At 39.0% G+C, this 26607-nt stretch overlaps 1 protein-coding gene across 3 annotated transcripts in view; it reads left to right on the top strand.

Moving 5' to 3' along the window:
* fstl5 (follistatin-like 5) overlaps nt 1-26607 on the top strand; it is a 198425-nt gene that overhangs the window by 90037 nt on the left and 81781 nt on the right. For all 3 annotated transcript variants that reach the window (XM_040010097.1, XM_040010096.1, XM_040010095.1), the window contains exons 5-6: nt 8588-8784; nt 14634-14754. In XM_040010097.1, the coding sequence (XP_039866031.1) occupies nt 8588-8784; nt 14634-14754 (318 nt within the window). The remainder of the gene's footprint in view (nt 1-8587; nt 8785-14633; nt 14755-26607) is intronic.

Below are 26607 nucleotides of genomic sequence, written 5' to 3'. Positions count from 1 at the left end.
CAAAATATTTAAATTATACTTATTCTTTATTCATTTTTGACCAGTTTCCATTTACAGTCTCTCTCACTTATACATGTATTGGATTAATTAAACTGGCGCTCCAGCCTGTAATGCTTTATACAATGCAGGAGTCAAGATGAGTCATATGTTTCACATTCACTGAAATTAATAATCAAGATAATCCATCAGAACATGCCACAAAGCCATCATGGCCAGGATCCAGCAGTGCTAGAACAAAAGGCCAGTAAAGTCAGAGTGTTCAGGTGTGGGTGTACTGGAGTATATAGTCGCAGATGGCACAGAAGTTGGGCTTTTTTTTAATAGGGGAATTGAAGCTCTGAACACCTCCTGGGGATTCTGTCAGTCGAGTGAAAAAAAGGAAAGCAGTAAGGGTAAGTTGGGTGGATGGAGTAATGTTTGAGTAAAGTCTCCTAGATGATAATGATTCCGTTCAAGGTAAGAGAGGAGGGGTGGGGTGGTAATACATCAAAGATTAAGACATGAGGGAGAGCGGCAGTCTTGATGAAAGATTGGAAGGAGAGGATTACACCTGCATCTGGGGAGGAAACAGTAGTGACAGAGACTGAATGAAAGGGGGGGGATCTGTCTTGTGCTGTTACTAAAGGCTCAGAAAGTTACTAAGTGGTAAAGAAACAAAGTGAGGTTTTCAAAGAAACTTTTGTATAGAAGTTGTCCTCTATATGAAAAATACACAATTGTTATTTGGTAAAGACAGAGTTGGAATTACTTATTTATTATTTTTATTATTATTTTATTATTTTTATTTTTTGCAAAACATCTCATGGAGGAGGCTAGTGTGGGTTTTTGGTATATAAGACATCAGAGTTCACCTTTGGTGACTGTTTTAATATACTGATATATTAGCTATAAACATAATTACTTGGTTGTTTCATTTATGTCTTTAAGCATGTAGACAGTACAAAAATGGGATGGCACCCATGGGTTATGAAGTCATATCAGCAAAAATGCTCATCCTCAGGGTGAGTGTTTTTGCTATCAAAAATCTTGGTGCTTTGAATCTCAGCTTTCGAAGGGTGTGTGTGTGGCCCAGAAACTGCAGAACACTTCATGCTCATTAGCAAATGACTGTGATAATCGTCCTTTATGACTGTAATTGTAGCCATAATTTACAAAATTCTACTTACCCTATTAAGTCATAAGAGAAGCCTTTACTGAGGTCACAGAGCAAAGCAGCCAAGGGCTATTTTTCTATATTCTTCTGTACAACTAGCAGTTTGTTTTACAAACTGAGCACTCTGCCCCTGGCCATTAGCAAGTAAACAGGTTTATGGTACTTGTGGACTGACTTTACATTGCATACCCAGAACCTACTTCCATATTTTATATGTAGTCTATTAATTCCAACCAAATGGTGTGTGTGTGTGTGTGTGTGTTTGTGTGTGTGTGTGGCTGACAAATAGATCAGTAATCACTAGTTTTCAGATGACTGTGAATGGTTTGAAAATTTTAACATGTTCTCCAAAACAAATACATATCATGTCTTTTACCAAGACTTTTTCCGGTTTTCCTTTTGTTATTTGTTAAGTTATTTTAATTGCCTGAACTTAATAAAATATCAACAGAGGTGACTGATAAGAAAATGCTCCTATGATTGACTTCAACAGAAAGCTTGTGGGTTTTTTCTCACTAGCTTCTGGTTTTAATAATTAAACAACAAACCAATCATTATCTCCAAAGGATTTTTCAATAGATCAATCCTGTTCTTTGTACAGCTGTTATTAGATACTGTAAAACATTCAGCCATCGGGCCAAACACAAGAAATCTGTTCATCAACTCTAGCAACCACTTTGACATAAGTCTAACAATTTAGAGACCCATTCCCTGTAGAAATTGGACTGGCTTGTTTCCAGATTTGTTCTTTACTTTAATTGCCATGTGACCACAGATGGAATTGGTTTTTAGTACAGCATGAAAACAAAATTTCAGTACACAATGTGAGCAGCAAATCATATAGGCACATATAACAAAAGAAAAGCAGCTCCATGACAGGTGGGTAAACTCAATCTGCTAATAAAGATCATGGAGTGTGATTAAAAGATCAAGAATATCTAACAAAAGGACCTTACGGTGTGACTGTGTTTCAACTTGCTGTTTCCAAGGGCAGGAATGAACTTCAGTTTTGTATTTCTTTACTTTTCAGTATGGATGCAAAAAGCCTCAGTGTGACTGAAATCTTTTATTTTGAACTCTGAGATATTAGCAGGAGTCTCTTCTCTGTGCCTGAGGTCTGCTGTGAGTGTTTTGCATTCATATCGACCTGGCCAGAGCAGCTTTGAGGGGTTGCAGCTCTACTGCCCAGATATCCATTTCAGATTCAGTCAGGTGTTGCGGCACTGACACCTCCAGTTGCTCTTAAAGATTGCAATCAGTGACCTCTGATTTGGTTAGCCCAGTTGTCATGCTGTGCTGTCTTGATGTATTGTGAGCGGCGGCAGTACCCAGGGCCCTGGAGACGGAGATGGAAAAGCTGCAAGAGATGGTTGGTGGGGGGCAGGCTTAGTCGGGCAAAGATGGGACAGTTTCAGTGGAGTTGACTCTAGCTATTCCGCTGAGCCGCCTTTTTCTTTTTATAAATAAAACAGTAGGGCTTTTAAAGGGGCAGGTTGAGGTAGCGAGGGGGGTTCAGTCACTTTTACGGTCTCTGTGGAGAGCATGTAGAATTTCTGTTTTCTTTCTCTGAGTCTACTGCATGTTCGGCAAAGGATTAGTGTGTATTTTCAGCTCGAAAAGTAACTTTTCATTAGTGCCAGCTGGACTTATATTGGTTGCTAATGCAGCAGCTGCTTCTCCATGCTGTTTGGCACAATACACGTTTGAGACTCTAAATTTCTTGTGCACAGTAGTGTGCCTCTCAGGTGCTTAGAAAGCAGACGTTTTTTATCTGTACAATATTTAAGTTTTCTACACTGATGTCATCTGTATGTGGAAAAGTTCTTTAAAACAGAAACTACTTTTTTTGCTTTTAGCCTTCATGCTTCATTACATTTGCTCACCACAGAGTGTACCACCATTTCCCTGTGCTTGCATGCTGTTATACCCATGAGAATGCCACTTTTGTATGGTTTGAATGTAGGGTTTTGTTGTTGTTCTTTGGATACACTAATCTCCGGGTCATTGAGTCAACAGCAAACAGTAAAAGGGTGTCTTCCTTCACGTGGTATTGCCAAATTATCAAAAATTAACACTGGCTTCCATGAATACCTGGATGGCCTACATTTTGACTAAAAGCCACTTATTAACCAATTGCACACAGATGAATAGTCACTGTGAAAAGATAAATTTTTTTGTCACTCTCACTAAATTGTTGCTTTCTCTGGAACTCTGTCCATGAAAAATGTCATGTATTCCATCCATGGATAATATTTAGTTTTGCATGTATTACAACACTTTTCCATGTCCCTGAATATATTATTTACTAATCATATGTTGTTTTCAGGGTGTGTTCTTAATAAGGAGACTGTGAATGAAAGGTACAGTTAAGCTTGCACTGGGGACAAGGGAAGATGAAATTATAAAGCACTAAAATCAAAACAAACACGTGGAGAACCCAGTGTGAAACATTAGTTTAAATTTTAGATGTTCTTTCTAAGGCTGTAACTGGCTGTTCAGTTTGTTTGTGAATGTCACTAAATGTAGAAAAAGCTGTCGGCTGCATAAAGCGGTTAGACATAAAGATTTTGTTGTTTGATCACTATTCATCACCATCCATCACTTTTGCTGCACAAATGCAAAATGTCCATCGATACCACTTACATAAAACAGATAAGAAGAACAGATGAAACTACATTCCAGCTCATCTTTAACACTTAGCATTTAAGATGCCATTGCTATTCAGTAGGTAAGGCTCAATCGTTTAAAGGCCTTGGTGTGAGTCACCTAGTAAACAAACGTAACTTCGGTTAATGTGATACTATTGCAAGAATTGCTCTCTCTGTGTCCTCGAGGTCTTCGTCTTGAAGCTATTGTACAATACTCTGTTGTTTACCTCTTTTATATTTGCTGTTTCTTTGCTCTTTTTGTTGGCACAGGTCACTTGACCATTACCAGCACCAGCTGGAATAACTCTGAACTGGCAGGAAGCTTGCACACCACATTAAGCTTTTGCTTGAACCTTGTCCTTTTGTTTGTGTCATCTTATCCATGCACACGAGTAGCTATACTTGTGTAACAGCTAGATGGACCATTTAGTGGAATTTGCATGTTCTCCCTGTACCTGCGTGGGCTCTGGCTGCCTCCCACAGTCCAGAGATATGCATGTTAGGTTAACTGGTGATTCTAAATAGGCGAAGGTGTGAATCTGAGAGTATATGGCTGCCTTTCTCTGTGTGTTGTGATTGACTACGTATTTGTCCAGAATGTACTCTGCCTTTTTGCCCATTGCTTTGCCTGCTGACAGTGTTGTGTTATAAATCAAGCACACCCATTTGCCCTGCTATAAATGCTCAGACTCACTGTTTACAGCCCCACACAAGATGACCAAAAGAGAGTCTTCGGTCAGTAAGATCAATCTAGAGGAAGCTCTCGGGGTTTCATAGTTGAACCTGTTGAAGGATTATTAGTTGCCTGCAGCTGTCCTTGTCCCTGGATTTCTCTGAGTCTTGCAGCCTCTCCACTTTCACAGTAATCGGTATCAGTTGGTAAATGGCCTGTATTTATATAGCGCTTTACTAGTCCCTAAGGACCCCAAAGCGCTTTACATATCCAGTCATCCACCCATTCACGCACACATTCACACACTGGTGATGGCAGCTACATTGTAGCCACAGCCACCCTGGGGCGCACTGAGAGGCGAGGCTGCCGGACACTGGCGCCACCGGGCCCTCTGACCACCACCAGTAGGCAACGGGTGAAGTGTCTTGCCCAAGGACACAACGACCAAGACTGTCCAAGCCGGGGCTCGAACCGGCAACCTTCCAATTACAAGGCGAACTCCCAACTCTTGAGCCACAATTGCCCCAGTTGACTGTTGGCTCTCTGTCAGTTACCCTGTGGCTACCGTGTTGGTCTCCCAAGGCATGGAAGTCATTGGAGGCATGCTTGCTGTTATAGTCAGGGTCTTAAACTTCCTACTGAAGCAGCCTGCTCTCCTACCACCAAATTATTTTTTTTAAAAAAAGGATAAGGTTAAAGGATTATTTAACATCATTATCATTACCTGTAAATAAGATCATAATGTTGATGGAACAGTAGAGCTCCATTTTAAGCCTTTTACTGATATCTAACATGATCCTCCATCAAAAACAAAACAAAAAAACCCCAAAACAAAACAAAGCAAGCACCTCTGTTCTTCCCTTGTTCTTCCATTACAAGTAATTTTGAGTCCAGACGAGGTTTGCACAGTTTTATAACCCATCCTGATTTCCTGTGTCTTTGTCTACAGTAAGACTGAAAAAAGGCAGATGATTCAATTAACAAGACAATGTTGGAACTGAGAACTCATCAGTTAGTGATGATCAATTTAATGATCAAAGTTTTAATGGGAAATGTTTTTTTTTTCTTTCCTTTTTTTTTTCTTTTCTTTTCTTTTCTTTTCTTTTTTTTTAGGATAACCCCAGCAATTGCACAGGAAAAGCAGACCCCATTGATGCATCCCTTTGAGCTCAAAAGCCACTTCTGTGCCTGAGACATTTCCATATTTACAGGAAACTTTGGATTTCACGAAACGGAGAGTTATTCTTTCAGCATTCAGTAGATCTTAGTTTGACAAAGTGGATTGGACTGAATAACACAACAGCTTTTTGCTGAGTTTTTACTTGTTCCCTGAAGTACTGTTTTGACTAAGGCATGTTGGCATAGTTAATTTGACAGATTATAGTCGCCATTGCCAAATTATTGCTTAAACTCCCCTGTGTAGACAAGTACTGTTTGGATATGTTGGAGTGTTTAAATGCATGTTTGTGGGTAGCAGTTTGTGTATAAGTAGTTTCATTTACATCCACGTGTGGACCTGCATGCATGTGATAGTTCATGCTTCTTTTATGTAGCTGACCTTAGCCGAGGGTATGCCAGCAGCCATTTATCTTTTATTCATTTTACCAGCCATCTGTGACCAGGGCAGCTTCTCTGCCACTGATGCTTGTTAAAGCAGAACCCGCTCCAAGAGGTGCAGCATTCTGCAGTTGGTACACTTTGGAGGGCAAGTTACTTTTTTGATTCCCTAGAATTCACCAGCCATTATCACTATTTTGACAGCCAAAGCAAATTTTGTCATTTAAAAGAGCTTCCTGTTGTTTTGTTACCTGCTGCGGCTGCTAGAAAGTCCTTAGCAGCCACCACTGTTTTTGTTCACACCCTGCTAGTTACAGAGTGCTTCTGACTGAGTGTGCAGCTCAAACATCTGTCAACACCTCAGTTTGATAGTTATAGAAGCCAGACCATTACTGAGAGACAAAGTCATTGTTCCAGAGTTTCTTTCTCTTACCTAATTTTCTCCACCTGGCTAGGTTATGATTTCCTAATTTTGGTACACCAGGTCATCAGAAAATAAAGCATTTATAGGAGTAGAATTACACTGCTGACAATGTCTTTGGATAAACAAAACAAAAGAGACCCTCATAAAACACAACACATAGATTACAGGGAAAAAAAATCTTTAAAGTGAAATATGTCCACAAGCATCTAGATGTGTTTTTTTATGTATCTTGGGACCAAACTGTTAGAGCAACATTCCTACAAAATATAAACCTTGTTTTTCAGTTTTTTTAATATTCATAACTACAGCAGAGAGCATGATCTTCAATATGTTGATCCAATATCTCCCACAGTAAACATTCGTGGTTGGAGTTGGTAACTGTAAAGGTCATCGCATGCGATTCGCATCAATTTTACACTCATCAAACATTCACTTGAACCCTTCTGCCCTGCATGGAATAGCAATGATCAGACACTAATGGTGTTAACTTTTCCTTTTCATTGCAGCACAGTGAATGTGGCAGTTTTTAAATTTGAAAAGGAGAGCGCTAGTATCCAAATAGCACCTGTTGTCCATGATATTGACATCTGTATTAAAGAGAAAATCTTATCTAACAAGCTTGTATGGAAGAATCTATATTTGTCGTGTTTCTTGTTATTTGCTTTTCTCTTTTCATTCATAGATAAAGGTATTTCTTCACTTTTTCCACCAAGAGAATAACAGCTATCACAGAAAACTGCAAATCTCAGTAAATCATTTCTAATAAGTTAAGTGTCGGTTGTACATTGTTGTTTACACTGAATCTTTACGCTACCATATTTTTATACTTAATTTTTATACTTTCTCCATGATAATAATAAACATTATATGAATGCGAAGAATAGAGTTTTTACGCCTTGGGGACTTTACAAGGTCACAGAGAACTGAGATGAAAATGATAGTTTCGGTGAAAGCCAGTTTATTTCCCTGGCAGACTTTTAGGAGAACTTCTTCAAGGCTGTCATATCCAAATGATGGCGAGCGTCGGGATTACATCAAACATCTCATTTAAATGCTCACTGATTGCTCAATTTGTTTCTATAAAGGAATGCTTGAAGAAATTTACAGTACAAAAATGAGATCCCAGGTATCTCATAATGACATGTCATTGGTTTCTGGGGTCACTCTGATTCTACTTAGCTAGTCATCAGCTTTCGGTGAGAACCCAGTTCTACTGTGTGAAATTCTCATTACCAGACTCACTAAATCATTCCTGCTTGATCATCCCCAACAAAGATCATTTGTCTCACATGAGATTCTGCAACGAAGCTATTATTCCATACTTGTCCCATGTTGATCACGCAGTAAGATGTGGTATAGATGTCAGCGTCCTCTCCAGAGACTTAAAAGACTTCCCAGTGAACAGCAACGTTTTTCCCATGTGCTTGTTGACATCAGCTAATATAACTGTTATTAGTAGAGAGAGACTTCCAGATTTAACAAGGAGAAGCTGATTTGACATGTGTCAACCTCTAGTTTTAGTCCTTATTTTTCTCTTTGGCTCCACTCTACTCTGCTGAATCTTTCATGTAGTTTACGTCTTTGATCTGGAGCCTTTGATGGTGGATTGTAAATACAAAACCAACGTGTTTTCTGTTGCTGTCAGGGTTAGTGTTTGACACCTGTGTGATGGATTTGTTCATCAGTTTCTTTGTGTTGAAGAGGCTCCCGCTTTCTTAGTTTGAGGCAGTGAAGGCAGCGCGTCTGTCACACTTTGTGCTCCCCTCGGGAAAATAATCCTTAGCGTTTGTTATTATGACGAAGACAGTCAGAGACCTGTACAGATTTGGGTTTTACTGAATATAAACAAGAGCTAATGTTTAATAATGTGAATCTTCAAGGGGATTCTACTTTGCTTGGGTACTAATTGGCTAAAAATGTGAAAACACTACATCCATTGTTACAAATAATAAGTTCAATGTTTTTAATTGTGCTTTGTTCTGCACTTGGGAATAATTTAGATATTTATGAAACATGTTATCGGATAAAATAAGCATATAGTTTCCCCTTAGCTCTTATTGCATTTTTTACTACAAATAAATAAATAAACTCTCCATCATCCAACCAGTTTGCCTTTTCTTTTTTCCCCCCAGATGATAACTGTAGACTGAGCGACTACCGGCGGCTGAAAAACAAGATTCTGGATTTGCATGAGAAACGATACATGGGGACTGCCAGCCGTGGGAAACACAAGGACAGCATGGTTGCCAAGAAGCAACTAGTTGATGTCATGTTCAAACGCTTTGATACAGACAATAACGGTCAAATAGATGCCAGCGAGCTCTCACAGGTAAGATATGGGAGTAAAAATGAGCTTGACTATGCCACTACATATTCCCCCTTTCAAAAATGAATGTGGCATTAGTGTGTGTTTGGCATGAAGGTAACATACTGCTTAACCTGTGCTTAACTCACAAGCTAACACTGGTCTTAAGGTATTTTTTAAAGCATCATTTAAGTACAGAATAAAAAGGTTTGCTTCCCATTTCAAGAGACTTCACAGTATCTGTCATGTCTGTCAAAACTTGAGAGCCATTTCATTTAAATATCTCATCAAAGGGGGATAAAAAGTGAACAAACCATCTGTGCGCTCAGGTGTTTAAACTGTCCTCTTTCATGTGTGCCAGAATTGTGTCCGTTTTACTCCTTTTACCCTTCCCTCTGGTAGCTGTTGTGCATCGCTCAAGGTAAATCTTTTGAAAAGCAATGTGGGTCAAAGGAGCCATGAAGCTTAAGGGAGGCTACAGCCTTTGACCAGCACTACCAAGAGGGATGTTGTAAAAAAGACCTTTTTGTGGCTGCCGTAAGGAAGGAAGATATTCTGTGCATATCAAATAAAGTCTCCCAGTACCCCGGGATTGAGTTAATATAGAGCTTATTTGAATAATTGAAGGGGTAAGCAACCCGCAGTGGCTTTCAAAACCATCATATCAGTTCCTTTTCTTCTGTTATCTTCCTGCTGATCCAGTAGGAAATCCTGCGTGTACAGAGGTCACCTTGGTAAGCTTTGTCAGTGCCCTTTCCTCTGACTCATTAGATCAATATTTTAGCACAGGAGGTTTACAGCATATGGCCACAAAATAGTGATATTTTTTGTCATTTTCATATTATTTACATATTTTTACATGTTTTAACATTAAATGGTACTCCTTGCCAGCTTGAGAGAAATCAATGCTCGATGAATAAAATACATAGTCAACAAACTATGTTGGACTGGTATGTCTGTGAAGGTTCTCAGTCATCCCCCCAGGGGGTTCATGACCCTCTTGGGGGATACTCCCCTAGGACTTAAATCTGGGACTCTCTACCATTTGACCTTAGAGTTGAAGAAGCTTCTCGTTGATAGGTGAAACATCTTCAAGCAACTTAAAGAGACGCTTTTCGTTCCAAGCTCCTTAGACCATGTTGGACTGGGTTTTATGGAAAAACATTGCCAATATACCCTAAGTGTTAATTTGAATATGCCCTTTCAACCTATTGAATATTACTTTGGCCTGGTTTTTAAACCTGTTTGTAAATGAGATGTAATCTTTTCCCCTGCAGAGTTGATACCCCCACCGCCACCAGGTGTTTTGAATCATGCAGGCTAATAATATACGTCCAAATGGAGGAGCTGTTTTCAGGGATTCCTCCAGGGCTGTTTTTAGCTCTCCTCCCATTTTTGTTGTTTACATATATGGGAAATTTGGCATATTTCATGCAGAGCCAGCCACATAAACCTCATTCACAGGGAAATGGAGAGAAGGGAGCACTTTTGGGAAGGGCAGAAATTGAAATATCAGTGAATTGCAGGTGGCCCTTATGGGGGTTTCAACTGAATTTATTATTTTTTTGTTCATACAGATATGCTTTTTTTCATGACCCTACCTGACTTTGGGGTATGCATGCAGTAGTTAACCAAGAAACTTTTTTTCATTTGTTTTGTTATTTACCTTGGAGAAAATATTGTCCAAAAAAATCCATCAATCCATCAAATTTGTTTGCCTGTAGTAAGTAAAGACTATTTACATGTTTACTTTACAGGCATAAAAATGTTTCTGATTAATTTAATTCACATCAGAATAACTACATAATGACAGCAGGACAAATATCGCTTTGAAATAGGTTTCTCAATCTAATCAGTCAGTTAACAAACAAAGGCTCTCGTGGGTTAATAGCGCTTCACCATCATGGCTCCTATACCAAATTAATAATTTGTTTTCAAATGGATTCTCTGCTTTATTGAGTAGTTCTTCAGAATTTTTTTTCAGAGTCATTCATAACTCAACTTAAATGATGTAAGTTACACAGTAAGGTTATGACTCTCTTAACTTGTACTGGCAGGGCCGTGCATGTTTTCTTAACCTCATCTGCTTGAGCTGGCACTGAGTTCTATCTTATTAAGAAATTATAATTTTGAAAGAAGAGATTAATGCAAATCAAATTTGGCCTGAACAAACCTTCAAAAGGAACTACATAAGCAATTCACACATTTTTCATCAGTTTAAAATTACAAAATTATGGCTGCCACCCGCATGGCCTAAAGCACCCTTTATAATTGGAGCATTCTCTGATCTCATTTGAAATTCTAGGACAGAAATCCCTCACTTGGACTTACTCAATGTGCTAGAGTGTGCACATGAAGTGACACAGGGAGCAATTGTTCCTGCCCTTTTAGTCTAGAGTGCCCTTTTAAAATGGCAAATCAAAACATATTTTTTCTTCATGCATTCATCGTATCTATCATTGTACCAAAGATAATATTTCAAGATTTATCTTTTACTAGAAAAAAAATAAAATAAAACACTGCTTCTTGTCCAGTGTTGATCCTGATATACAGTTTATTGTCTACAAAAAGCCTGATAAAAGATGCTGTAGAATTTGCTGTAAGAAGAAACATTATGTAAGTGTTTTTTCAACTTGCATCTATAAACTTTTAAATATAGTACAAATCTCAAGGTTCTAACTAATGGAAAATTGCTCTTTTAAATCTCTGCAGAAGTCTCCATGAGTCTGAGTTGTTATCAGGTCTGCAAATATTTCTAAAAGAGCTGAATTCAAATTAAGAGGAGTGCGAACAGGTGACTTCTGATCCCTCTTTTGGGATTTTGGGGGGCTAAAATAGATATAAAAAATAGATATAATGAATTTGCAAATCTTTTGAAACATTCACAGCACAGTCACTGAAGATCTTGCTTCATAAGTCACACATCCTAGTATGAGTCCTGCAGTATTGTTTTGTACTGCAGTACCTAATTCATCCTCTTGACAATGCAAAAGGTTTTCTTTTTGTTGTTTTTTTGCAGATTCATGAATGCAGGGTTTACGACTACCCTCTTTTCGCATGAATAACACAGAATCTTATTTTGTTTGTGTAAAAAAAATAGTAAAGGTGGATAAGGAGACAGATGCAACTTTAAAACTTTTGAAATTGTAAGGGAGATGATGTGTAAATTGTTATGGTTATGAGGGAAGAGCAGAGTCGAGAGTGAAGGAGATGAAAGCACGTCTGGGATGCTGGAAAATGTTCACATACAGCAAGGTTTCCACCAGTGTATTGCAAGCCTGGAGGCGCAACAGGCGGTCAACTTAAGCATCCCAGCTGAACAACTTTTCTAGCAGGAACCGTATAGTTATGGTACATAATGTCTGTATTGCAAGAATAGGTTCCGTGTAAGTAAAAAAAAAAAAGAAAACTCAGTGTAACTGCTAATTGTAAGACATATGTTCTGTCTGGGTAACCAGACAATGTTCCATTGGCTTTGTAAATTAAGGTTCAATTTAAAACAGGCAGAAGCTGCAATCTCAATACACATATATCTGGTTAACCTATCGATGATTTGCCTCAGATCATTTAGCTCACATGGTCCACTGAACATGTGCAGGATATGTTACTGCTTTGTTGTTCTCTTTTTCTCCAGAGGAGTCACTGGAAAAACACTGTAGAAACAGAAATGGAGTTTATGCATCAAAGCCTGCAATTCCAACGCATAAAAGTCTCTTAAATGCCACATCACTCCAGGTGATGAAAAGACCAAAAAGCAAGCAAAGAAAGGAGCAATGAGTAAAGACTGTTTTTGAGTTAAAATCATCTTCTTTTTTAAAATTGTTTCTAATCCCAAGAATGAAAAGAATGAAAATAGAAAATTTGTACATTGAATTCTTTTTTTTTTCAGTGATTCAAGATTCAAATTAAAGTTAGGTGTAGCTCACATAGCATCACATAGCATCACAGGTAACTCTTAAATTTTGGGCAAGTCATCTGGGAAAGGGAAGTGCACTGATCCGATGGACAATGCATGATGTATAAAGCCGTCCCTTGTGATCAGCATTTTGACAGCTGATCTAGTATGATGGATGTTTTACTGCCAGGGCCATGCAGAAGGTGTTGAATAGGATCATGTTTTTATCAGGATGATGACAAAAACTGCAGTATTTTGGACCTGTTCATCCACTGTTGTGACAGAACTTCATTGACTTTCAGTTTGGCTACAATGCAAATGGTACTGAACATGACCACAGCCTTCATAGACTGACACTTTACCTGAAGGAACTGTAGTACTTTTAAATATTAAACTGAAAAGCCAATGATTAACAAAACTGTCTACTATTTTGTAGTTTTGTGACTGTACAGTTCTACAAATACTAAAACCATTGTATTTGTTTTTCAAATTTAAACTTTCAATTGTTAACTGGCTTTGTCTGAGTAAACAAGATGGGGGAAATGGCCTGACATTGCATAATTCTTCCAGCAGAGGGAACTTTGCAACTTCGCTTTTGGCAACACACATGTTTGAAACACAGCAAGCATAAAAACTACATGATCTAAGCAGATTTGGCCAGTGTAAATCACTAAATAAATAACTACGTATAAGAAATGCTAGCAAAATTTTAAAATGCGCAAAATGTTCAAATCACCAAAATATCAATATTGGCCTTAAAAATCTTATGTTTGGGCTTCGGTACAGCGAGTGGAGAATTGGAGAATATAGTTGATATCTGGGCCATTACTTCCTTTTTTGCGCATAATTGCACGCTGGTCACGTCATCATTCCAGCACAGAGGTGGATTCAAACCCATCATCTTGTTACTGTGAGGTGACAATGCTAGCCACACAACTTGTCAAAGAGTAGATGCAAATAAGGTTAACGTAAAAAACTTAATTGACCTGAGATAGTACCCGATGGTTTCGACTTTGCATTTCAGCCAGTGCATTCCAGTTTTAGTGAAACCCTTTTCTTGGCGATTAGATATATGGTACTCAATTTTTCATTTTGTAATGACAAGTGTAATCCAAGCAACACCTATTGTTTCTTAGATTTAAACCTGGGGTAAACACATTTTTTTGCATCAGTGGACAAAAGATCTATAATGATCTTACCACCTACTCACATCTTGCGTCACTTGATCTCAGTAGGTCACATGATAGGGTGAGACAAGGTCTCGCAATGTTTCACCCGGACCTCTGCTGATGACCTTGGCTCATGTGATGAGGCACATGATCAATAGCGGGTCAACAACCATCTTAAGGGACAACTCGCACTAGGGTTTAAATACCTGGGACTCTCCACCATTTGGTCTTAGAACTGAAGAAGCTTCTCGGATGAAACGTCTTTAAGACACTTAAAGAGGTCCAGTCGCTTTTCTTTCCAAGCTCCTTAAATTACCATGACCTGGATGATTGAGAACCTACACAGACAATCCATATTAGCCTTTGTTTGCCTCATCCCACTTAAAATGGACTTAAAGGCAACTGGACATCTGTCCCTCTACTGTGTTCAGCTTATTAGGATATACATGTCTGGTGGGCTTAGAGCAGAAAGCAAGTTTAAACCTACACAGATATGTGTTAAACCTACACTTCTCTGTGTAGGTTTAACACATATCTGTGCTGATTACTCACTGTAGATTGAATAAGCAGTGCCATCACTGCTGTGGTTTACTTTAAGAGACATCAAATCCTTTGGTGGAAAAGAAAAATGTTATTAGTCAACATCTGGCTGATTTGTTTAGTGGCAACATTAATTGCATAGAGGTTTTGTTTTATTATAATTTCTGGAACAGTACTGAAAAAACAACAACAACAGACACACACAAACAGAATTAAAAAAAAATGCTCTTAACCTTCTTTAACCAACGATTGATGTATTCTCATTGAAGGTCATCAAGCAAGAAGGTCTATCCAAGGACATCTCTGAATGCACATTGTTTGACTTGCTGAAGTACAACGACGTGAACGATGATGAGCACCTTACAAAAGAGGAGTTCTACACAGCCTTTGGTGAGGATACAGTTTTGTTACTCCCATCGTCTGTTTACATTGTTCAGTAAAATATATATCAGATGTGACAGAAATGTATTTTTAAATTTGCAGTTTTAGTCAATACTCAATAATAGCTCTTGTCTTTAAAAAAAACTATATTTTAAAGTTGATGGTTCATATTGTCCTAGTGTGTAAATATTACGACAATGTTTACAATGGCGTTCTTTTTACCCAGTTGTTAGTTAATTGATTTGGAAAGTAGTGCAGTAATTATGAGTATTATGAGAAAACAGAGAGTAAATTGAAACCCTGGAAAAAAAAATCTCTCAGGTGCCACGACATAATTAATGTGTATACTCATATTTCATTGATACTGATGCTCGTTTCTTCTTTATTCTCCTTTTAATAGCATAAAAGTATAGAATAGCCCTTTATTTGTCCTTGCACACTTACAACAAGTACACATACAACTGTGCTGGAATAAAAAATAAATAGTAGACAGCAGGAATAAATGGCAAATAGGAGAAATATATACAATCAAAAGGGATGTATACAAAACAAAAGAAATATATACAAAAATAGGAGAAAGGCACACATTAGAGAACAATGAGTGCAAAGCAAAAACGTAGTCTGAATAGAGTCTGTGTGTGAGGGGCCTGAGTGATGAGGGTTCTCAGACCATGGCTTAGATTATTGAGGTGGGTGGGCAGGGGTGGGTTGTCGGGGATAGTGTTTATTGAAAGTCTGCATGGCCAAGGGGAAGAACCTGTTTACGTGTCTGGAGGTGTGGGACCTGATTGACCAGAGGGCAACGGGTCAAAAAGGTGGTGAACGGGGCGCACGGGGTCACCTGTGATGGTTCTGGTTTTCCTGGGACATAAGCAATTTTTTTTAACGTGTGTAAAACCTTTGGCCTTCATAAAAGAAATATGATTGATTGGTAATTTATTTCAACATGTGAACAATATACAAGTACATTTAGAAAAGAAAATAAGAAAGAAAAAAATACTATACAAATTACATACAAAAAAAAACGTTCTGATTAATTTACATTTTGAAAGGGAGTGGGAAGAAGTAAACACTTATTTAATCCCACCCCTTTGCCATAAATTATCAGTTAATATTTAGTCAGCTTCCTTACTGATATAATTTGTAATAAAAATAGTGAACAGATTTCTGATATACTATATACTATAATATCACATCATGAGTTTTTTGTTTGTTTGTTTGTTTGTTTGTTTGTTTTTTAAATAGAGACATTCACTTGATTTAAATATTTTCCTTTTCTTTATAGTTCGAGAAGATCATGTTTTTATAACTCTTTTTGAACAGTTTTATGTATGCATTTAATTAGGCTTTGATTGAGTTTTTCTTTGAAATCTGAGAAGAACCTAACTTGTTATTAACATTTGAACTGACAGCCTGTTTCTGTTCTTTTGGCCATTACAAAGTTAGGATTGTGGTAAACCTCGAGAAATATTTGATGTCTTGCCAAAGTTTACTCACTGAGACCTGCATATTGTTGCCAACTGTGTTGTACTATTGAAGGAGTTCAAAGTGGAAATGGTTCAAAAGAAAGCAGGTCACAACTTCTTAGAAACAGTAGTTCAATCCAAATCTCCATCATTAGGCAGCATAAAGACAACAGGTGCTGTGTGATATCTGAGTCACACTAACACATGTGCACCAGTTTCTGTCTTTTGTTTCCTTCCTATTCACGGTTGCACCCTGTCTGACATTTTCAGTCAGCTCAATATCCTCTGACAGAATATCCTCTGACATTTGGCTGGCTTGACACATTTAGCAGAGGGAGAGAATTCATAATCAACCTTCATCTTATCAGCCCTTTGTATTTGAAGCATTTCCTAGAGGAGACCAAGAAAAAAAAAGTCACAGGAGCAAATGGCAAAGTGCAAGAGTCTCATCTAGTCTGCTGGATTCCACATCATACATGAATGTGTGGGAGAGAAACCCCTTCTGGCAAGTCACAGAAACACAGAACCCCATTCTTTGAAGAGTTGAGTTGCTCTGTCTCTTCCTTTTTTAGGTTTCAGAGGATTTTTTTTCTCAAGTTTCCGACTTAACTGCTCACAAGGAAATAGGATATTTAATGTGAGTAAATCTCCCCCTCTGTGATGGAGTTTCTTTCAACCTGCCTTACTCTTCTTTTAGACTTTTTCATTTTTTTTATCCTTGCGTGCCACTTTATGTTACTATTTAGCGACAGCGGATAATTATCCAAGTGCGGAATAATCTTTGGATAAGCTATTTTTTTAAGACGCTTTACTGGAAATTGCTTCTATATTGATGTTAATAGTTACAGAGGCAATCAATAAACAATATGCTTAGCACAGCTGAAGTAATGTGTCTTTGTCAACAACTCAGGATTTCTGAGTATATTAATATAGAAAACAAACAGAAATAAATCCACAATACTTTCAGTGGTAAAAGTTCTCATGTAACATACTCATTTTCCTGTGTATATCTCAGTGTGAGATAGAAATACATATAAAGCAAAAAAGATTTTTGTTTTTTTATTCCATCCCATGTGGGCAGTATCCGATTGCTCAAAGAAATTCAACTCTCTTCACCGAACACTCAATATTGAATACTTGGTTTACTGACGTGCATTACATACCTGGAGGTCATGGTAGTACTCAGCTTGTGCTTCTTCACTCTATTCATGTCCAAACCTGTTTCTCTCTCCTAAATACTTCCATCCTTTCAAGATAGGCCCACAGCTCAGAAAGAAATGATGATAAAAAGACCAACATCTCTAGAGACTTAACAGCGTGACTGAAGAATTTAGTTCTCCTAATTTCTATGTAAATGTACTTATCTATCATATAGTCAGTAGAGAGAGGTGATAGTAACTCTAGTGTAGTATAAAGTGTCTTTCTTCTAGATACTGACCAGAAAGCCAACACCCCAATCCACTGCCATTCCTTCAAGTTGAGAAGCAGCGAAGTAGTTAATTTTATAGAAATACATCTTTCTAACTATGGAGGAATCAATAAGGGGAGCTAGTATTAAAATATTTAATCACAAACATTTGATGCAAACCCATCGTTTTGTTCTCTAAGCAGGCCTGAAACATGACAAAAACCACTCAGTTCAGAAAAGAGCTTCAAGTGCTACTCCTAGTTGGTGTTTAGGGAGTAAAGGTTTAAAACCATAGGCAGTATAAAAGATAGATGTAGCAAACGTGACATCAGACATTGGTATTTTGATCTTTTGGAGCTGGATATGACAAGTGAAGGATGGATCTGGCTATGGAACCTTACGCTTATTGGGTAATGACTTGTGTTACGGCCCTAGCAGGGCCTCCTCCTGAAGGTGCCTGTGTGGGCGTGTCCCACCACCTCTTCTGCCTGAGGTGCCACCTTTCCCTGTTACACAGCTGACTCACATCAGTAATTAAAAGTATTTAAGCCCAGGGAAAGGTGAGCTCTGGGCCAGAGTGCCAGTGGTGTGGTTACAGCTTGTGAGCTGAGTGGTTGTTGTGTTTGCAGCTAGTGAGCTGCTCTTTCTTTTTGGCTTACGTTTTACTTTATTGACCAACGCCTGAGTTTTGTTTGTTTTCTTAAATGGTGATAGCGGCTTGTCCGTCTCTTTTAGTTAGTATAAATTGAAACTTTAATAAAACTCTTTAATTTAACCCTTTTGCCTCCTTGACTCCTTTTTCTGACCCGGTCACTTTTTGTTACTTCCCCCTCCCCGCCTAGACCCCTCAGGGGAATGTAACAAGTGGGGGCTCGTCCAGGATATTTGAAAAGGGAGGTCTGTGTTGGATTTGGTGTGTTGTTGTTTTTTTTTTTTTTTTTTTTTTTTTTTTTGGATTGTCTCGCTTTACCACCTTTTAGAGGTTCACAACTTCCCAGTTTAGTTAGGTGAGTGTCCAGCTGAGCTTTGTTTTAAGTTCTTCCTTCGGGCACTCTTTTGTTGTTTTGCCTTTTTTATTTTCGGAGTAATCCTGGGCGGGGATTAGTTCCCTGTTGGGGGTAGGCAACAGAGGTGGGACCAAGTCATTGTTTTGCAAGTCTCAAGTAAGTCTCAAGTCTTTATCCTCAAGTCTCAAGTCAAGTCTCAAGTAATGTCAGGCAAGTCAGAGTCGAGTCTCAAGTCACTGGTGTAAAAGTCCAAGTAAAGTCACAAGTCTGAAATTTTGAATTTCAAGTCCTTTCGAGTCTTTAAAAAAAAAAACGAAAAAAAGCATGTTGCAGTTATATGCTAAATGTAAATATTAGACCATGTAATTTTTAAATCTGTGTTTTTCTCAACACATGACAAAATAGTGAACGTAGAAAATATACACAAATTGTGAAATTGCACCTCTTTAAAATGCAGCTCAATTAAACCTAGCTCCACGAATAATTTTCACCAACAGTTCTGAGATAAGCTGCATGTTATTCTTGGATGCGCTTGTAGGACCGGCTTTAAAATCGCATGACAAAAATATCATACACATTAAAAAAAAACTGCATCACCAACGTAGCCTGGAAAACATTTGCTAGTTAGATGAAGTCAGCTATTTCATCGTAGCATATTTATATGCATATTTATAATCATACGGTTCTTGGAGTGAGTGCATACACTCATGAAGTTTAGTAACTTCAGGTCACTGCAACAAGCCCAGGTACAGTTTACCGACGGATGGGTGCAGGACCTTGAAATGCACCGTGTAGAAAGTAAAGACCATCGTACGTATCATAAGTTTACCAGTCTCACAAATTGTCGTCATAAATACACATTCGTTAACCGTTTATTAATAGGACCTTTGAGCTCAACGGTAATTAATTAGCAGTGGAAATAATTTCTGGTAGCATTACAGAAATGTAGCAGTGACAATAATATTGTATGCTGTAATCGTACTGGGCAATTAGTGATACAAAACAACTGTTTTATCCTGTGAATAAAAGTATATGTTTTTGTCAATGTACCATAATAACAGAAGCGAAACGCAATATTGTGTCAGGACAATTCACTATTTATGCACAATAAACAAAGGAGCATAGCGCGACAATTTCTGTTCAGCGCCAGACTTACTTGTAACCTATATCACCAATTATGTTAAGAAAATGACATATTAACTACAACAGCAGACTGACCTTCGTGTAAATGCTTGGAGCAGACTAACCTGTGAGCTGGAGTGTTCTGGGACGTTATATTTGGTCTTTGAATGGCTGCAATCCAGGCCACCCGTCGCCTCTTTGTTACTTCCGAAACATGGCTCGAACAATTTCTCTTCAACGACGTAATCCGATAACAACCGATCTCTTTACCCGTCGGCTTCCCGTGGCTGTCATGCGACCGGCTATTGCAGTTAATAATACAACAGCTTCTTGACATTTTTGTGTTTCTTTTTATCACTGTGTAACTGATTTCAATTGAAAGCCTGCGTGCGCTAGTACCGCTTGCCACGAGTTCCCAGAATCCTTTGCGGTTCTACCCGTGAATGACGTCACATTTTCAATCTCTATATAATATGCATGTTAAATTTTATATTTGGGGTAAAATATCAAGTCTTTTCAAGTAAACCGGTTCAAGTCCAATTCAAGTCCCAAGTCATTGGTGTAAAAGTCCAAGTCAAGTCACAAGTCTTAGAACATTTTTTCAAGTCAAGTCTAAAGTCATAAAATTAATGACTCGAGTCTGACTCGAGTCCAAGTCATGTGACTCGAGTCCACACCTCTGGTAGGCAATTCAGGGCCCCGGTCGCTGAAGTTCTGCCTTTCAAGTTGCCACGAGCCCAGCACGCTCCAGAAGATAGGTAGGCAAGTTTGTTGTGCTCAGGAACTGGGTAGGTCGTGTGTTGTATGGGTGTGTGTGTAGCAGAAGGTAAGTTGGTCAAGGAGAAAGTTGTTCGGTTACCATTAATTGTTGGCTAGCCTGTGAGAATTGGCACAGGTGTGTGTGTGTGTGTGTGTGGTGGGTTTTTTTTTCCCAGGCTGGAATGGCGTTCCAGTTGAATCAGCTGGAGCTGACGAGCACTGGGCCTACATCTGTTGGTGAACAGGTGTCCAGAGGCTCGTTTATGAGCAATAACATCCACCTGGTTCCCGTTTTCTGTGAGTCCAATGTTCATAGCTTCTTTATTGCCTTTGAACGCATAGCGACCGCACTGCAATGGCCTCAGGACATGTGGTGCGTGATGTTACTATGTAAGTTGACAGGTAAGGCTCAGGAGGTTTGTTCTGCTTTGTCAATGGAGGACTGCTTAGTTTATGAAAAGCTTAAAAGTGCTGTCCTCCAAGCCCATGAACTCCTACCTGAAGCCTATAGGCAGAACTTTCGAGGTTTGGAGTTGGCACAGGGTCAGTCCTACCTTGACTTTGCTAGGGAGAAGGCAAAGCTCTTTGATAGGTGGTGTTCTGCAAGCCAGGTTAACGACGTGGGGTCCATACGTGAGCTTATGCTGGTGGAAGATTTTAAAAGCTCGGTTCCTGAGTCTATTTCTTGTTATTTAAGTGAGCAAAGGGTTTCCACTCTACAGCAGGCTGCCATACTGGCGGATGGGTTTACCCTGACTCATAAAACAAACGCGTGTGTGACATCCCTTCTCACGGTAACACATCTTGGAGAGCTAGGAGGGAGCCAGCTAACAAGGCTGAAAAAGTTGTGGTTTCGAGACCCAAAACAAAGCTTTGTTTCTTCTGCCACAACCCTGGACACCTCATTGCTGTCTGTTCGAAATTGAAACTCAAACGGAAAGCCGACTCAAAGCAAAAAGTGCCTGCTTTGAGAAAAGCTAGTCGTGGTTCTCAAACCAACCAGGTTGCCAGGCCTAGTAAAAGGCTACACTTGGAGCATAATTGCTCAATCGTGTCATGTAGTCAGTGTGAGAGGTCACCTAACCCTGAGCTGCTGCTGGTTGACAATGTCCCAGTTCCTCAAAATGACCTGCAGGTGGACAGATCATGTATAACACCACCACTCAGACCTGCACCCCTGACTAACAAACATGCCTGTACCCGTGACCTGAGCAATCGTCTGAAAACTGTTGCAGTAAGGTCTTCTGACTGCCTGCTGTGTTCTCCACATGTGATGGCTCAAAAAAGCCCTGGCTATCACATGAGACATTGTTTTGAGGGTCTGCGGCCACCCTCAGTAAGTATTTTGAACCCGTTGAGATGGGGTTGGCAGCTTCCGCGGGCAATGCCTAACCGTTGCTACGCGGTTTGGTAGGTGGAAAGCCTGAATTTCATCCTGACACAGCTATGGACTCACTTTTGGTTATTGTGATTTGACAAACCATGGGTTTGCATTTATGGGAGGGGGTGTTACGGCCCTAGCCTCTCTCTCTCCTGAGGGTGCCTGTGTGGGCGTGTCCCACTACCTCCCCTGCCTGAGATGCCACCTTTCCCTCCTGTACAGCTGACTCCCATCAGCAATTAAGGGTATTTAAGCCCAGAGCAGGGTGAGCTCTGGGCCAGAGTGCCATTTTGTGTGGGTACAGCTAGTGAGCTGAGTGTTTGTGGTGGTTTCCAGCTAGTGAGCTGCGCATTGTGGTTTCCAGCTAGTGAGCTGCGCATTGTGGTTTCCAGCTAGTGAGCTGCGCATTGTGGTTTCCAGCTAGTGAGCTGCGCATTGTGGTTTCCAGCTAGTGAGCTGCGCTTTCCTTTTGACTTTTTGCTTTATTTGACCAACGCCTGAGTTTTGTTTGTGTTTTATGGTGATAGCGGCTTGTCCGTCTCTTTTAGTTGAATTACTTCAATAAAACTGTTTTATTTAACTGTTTCGCCTCCTTGACTCCTTTTTCTGACCCGGTCACTTTTGTTACTTCCCCCTCACCGCCTAGACCCCCCCCCCAGGGGAACGTAACACTTGTGAATATCAAGTGGTTGGTAAATGAGGACATCCTCCTTTCTCATTTTTTTACAGAGTTCACAGAGCAAGGGAGCCAAGGGTCATTTTCACGTTGATCTTTATACAACTGGTCTTTTTGCGAGTCTTTTAAGTCACTTCCATTTGCGCTTTACTTTTCAAACCTGAAAACCTACATCCATCTTTTTTGCAATGTAAAACCAAGTAACATGTGATCTACTACAGCAGATTTTTTTTCTTTAAGCTTAAATGTGACTTTGTTAGTTTGCTAACTAATTTCAAGGTGATGTTGCGTGGCCTTCTAGTTTTCAGTCAGCGTCAGTAAAACTGGGGAGATCAACATATAAGTATAAATAAGTGTATATTTAAATAAAATTCATCTCAAACTGAACAAGTAAGATATTTAAACAACCTCACAGAAAAACAGAATCTCTCTTTTCACACCAGAGAGAAAAATGTGTAAAACCAGACTGGTTGGCAAATGATTGCTGGAGTTAGGTCTGATTGCTAACTTGCCAGTTACACCGGTGTAACTGGAGAGTTAGCTCTGAAAAGCTCCTTGCAATTGCTTTGATTGGTAGAAGATTGTCATGGTGACAGTAGTCACCCTTTTTCACCATTTAATAAAATCCAGATTTGAGGTAAAAATAAAAAAAAAAGTCTTGACTTTTGAAAAACAAAACATGGGACATGTCCATTATACTGTGTCTTGAGACGAGGGGGATACCTGTTCATTCAACTGGGAAGACAACCCAGACTCCCCAAAATATATATTTCAGGTAGATCACCAGGCTGCATACTGTATTTTGCCCTGATGCTCACAATCATGCAACATAAACGCTAATTGGAAAAGCATTATTTTTTTATAGTATATTGAACTTACTAAAAACACAAATCAATCAGTTTTACTGAGCATGGCTAATCTATTTTATTACTGCTGATAGTGTTCTGTCTGTGCACAGGTAGAAAGCAGCTATATAATGAAACATACTTAATTCTTTTCTTCTTCTTTTTTTAATCTCAGTGGGCTGGTGCGCAGCTGCTGATAATGCTGCAATAACAAGCATCTCCAGTATAAATCTGAGTCAGAGCACTGAACATTTATTTCAGTGACTTGTAGGTTGTAGCCTGATAGAGCCTGGTCACAGAGCTTGGGGTAAAACTACACTGTAAAGTTATAGTTTCTCACTTCATTGCCAACATAATATCTGAGTGGCAGCTATAAAAATCTATGCAAATACCTTAAGCGCTATCGTAAACTGAGCACGATCATAAAGTAAATCCGTTGGCTCAGTGTATCCAGAACTATGGTGTGGCTTGGAAATGAACAGCAGTAAAGGCAGAATGACTCTCCATGAAAACGACACCTGTCTGACTGCTGCGCTAATAAGGACCCTTTGCACACCTTTATGGAATATTCAAAGTATTGCAACATTGTTTGTCAGGACAGAAGATAAGATTCTAATGTCCATGCATTATTCATTCCTGCTTTGCATAGACTGGAAGGGGATTGAGAATCAATTTGCTTCAGCTAGCAGTAAGGAAACTGTCTGGCAGAAGTGATGTCTTTTAATTAGATGATGTTACAGATATGAATGATGTCTGCCATGCTGCTGATAGTGAGTACCATGTCATCGTTGAATAATTTGGTGAATGATGGCTCAGTGCATCATGGGTAAACAGATAAGGTGTCATCTATCACAAAGTGTCATTAACTTTTGGCGCACGAGTGACAGAATACATTGCACAGACACCAGGCACCTTGATTTTATTTTGGGGTCTCATAGAAAAGTTTTACATGCTTAAACTATGTTAGTTATCTTTTACATACTGTACCACCTCTTGCCATCCTTTATCTGCAGCACTCAGTTTTAGAGTCTGTTTCTTTAATATCTGTCTTCCAAAAACCCCAGTCTGCTCTGATTCATTTTGGCATTACAAAAAAACTCAACTTTTTGATTGTTTTAAAATGCTGCAACTGCAGCAAATAGTTTCATTCACATAGTGATGGAGACAGAAAGAGACCTGAACTACAAATGAGCTGTTTTAGTCCAGCAGCAATGTTTCCTTTGAGAGAAGAAGACTGTTTAGCATTGGCAGTGCTCTTTTACATGCGCAAAATGATATATACAGTAACATCTGTCATATTAGAGTAGAGCAAAGTATATGAGGAATCTTATAGCAATACAACATGAAAATAAACTCAACTATGGTAAATATACATGTCTCACTAAATACGAATGTCAAGTCAAAGTCATCTTTATTGTCAAAAACCATATGTACAGATCATACACAGGAATGTGTTGTAACAAAATCTATAATACAGTACATACAGTAGTTACCTGCACTATGGCGTTTGTTGTAAAGTGCAAATTTTATGCCATGTGTAGTCAGTATACAGTAGCAGCACGTGAATTATTTTATTTTTAAAAGAAGACGCTGCTGCCTGCACATGTGGCAAATGTATCACGCTTGCTACTATATATGTAGTTAGTAGGATCCTTTCTGCTTTAATGCTAAGTCTGATACTTTCCTCTGTGGAATAGCAGAAGATATATATTCCCCGTATTGTGGAAATCCATCTCTTTCTTTGCTTTACTCAAATTAAACAACTACCAGAAAGAAAAAACCTCAGTAAGCAACTGAGGACAGCAGAAGGTGCTATGCCAATTCAAAAGGCACATAGAAAAAAGTACTACTTTAGACTTTTTACACACTTGCAAATAAACTTTTGTTGTATTTAAATTCAGGAACCAAATCCACAAGCTGAAAGAATGGACAGTGTCTAAAGGGTGGTTTAAGATTAGCCAAGTCGGGTGCTTTTAGATTGAGGGCTTTTGAAAGCTGATGCGTGCAATTCACACAGAGACTGAATCCTTGTGTTAGTGAGCTTTTTAAGCTCTTTGAAGTTGGCTGTACAATCACAATGTGCTTTGCCTGTGCACCGCACACTTTAAATGTTATTAGTTTGGGAACACCTACTGAATGCAATCTTGAGGCATACTGTTTGGCAGACAACAGTGAAAATGAATTTGAAAGTATTTGGAAAGATCTCTCTGGATGAATGCAGCCTGAGGCAAACTGTAGTTTGAAAATCTATCTCTAACAAACCCCCCTCTCAGGTCCATAGACATTATACAGATTTGAGCCCCTTTCTTACATTTCAACTGTAAACTGTATTTGCCCTACTTTAGGTTATATCCTGTTAGCATGATAGAAATAGGTGGTTTATTTAAAGAATGTGGGATGCAGTATGTAGTTAATAGAATATACAATATTTGACTGATTCATAGTAATGACATACTCCAGTCTCCTTGGTTATCAACATATTGATCTGAACCATGACACCTGCTGACAGAACACATATCCAATATAACCACCTCTTTGATTTCTGCTGAGGCTAAAAAGCCTTGGAGTGCCCGCTGGCCTCCTGAGGGATTGGTGGGAAGCTAAGATGGACTGTAACGTGAGCTATCATATATTACTCTTGTGATCCTCACACAGAAAGAATTTCTACTGTCTGCATCAAAACACATGATGTGTATTAATGTAGGGGTTATCCACCATATCCAACTACCTACAGCATGATTTTTCCTGGTTCAAAATGAGCCTTGGGCAGCTGACTGCATTTTAGCACGATTGATCAGTATGTAGTTAAGGCAATGAATCTGTGTTACTTTAACAAAAGCCTATTTCTGTCCACTTGTTAAACAAAAGCGTTTTATATTATAAAAACATTTAAAAAATAATCCAAGCCTGGTTATTGTGCTTTGGGGGATGGTCAAAATTAACAATACATTTTTCGAGTGCAAGAATAATCCAGACACATGTTAACACACCTGAAGTAAGCTATGAGTGCGTTTTGTTATATTAGTGCAATATCCAGTTGTGTTCTAAGATAATGCTGTGGTACTATATGGCGGGGCGTGGCCTGCAGTGCCGTGCAGGGAAGGCGTACGCACCTGCACGGCATCTGTAATCATGCCTCGCCGACTTAAGTATTGCACCGGGTCCTGTGATAGTGGTTGTTGTTATGTTGAGCTGGCA

Source organism: Simochromis diagramma, unplaced genomic scaffold (assembly GCF_900408965.1).
Source record: "Simochromis diagramma unplaced genomic scaffold, fSimDia1.1 OVJJ01000585.1, whole genome shotgun sequence".
NCBI lineage: Eukaryota > Metazoa > Chordata > Actinopteri > Cichliformes > Cichlidae > Simochromis > Simochromis diagramma.
The sequence above is the reverse complement of the archived record's forward strand: the minus strand, read 5'-3'. Positions and strand labels throughout refer to the sequence as shown.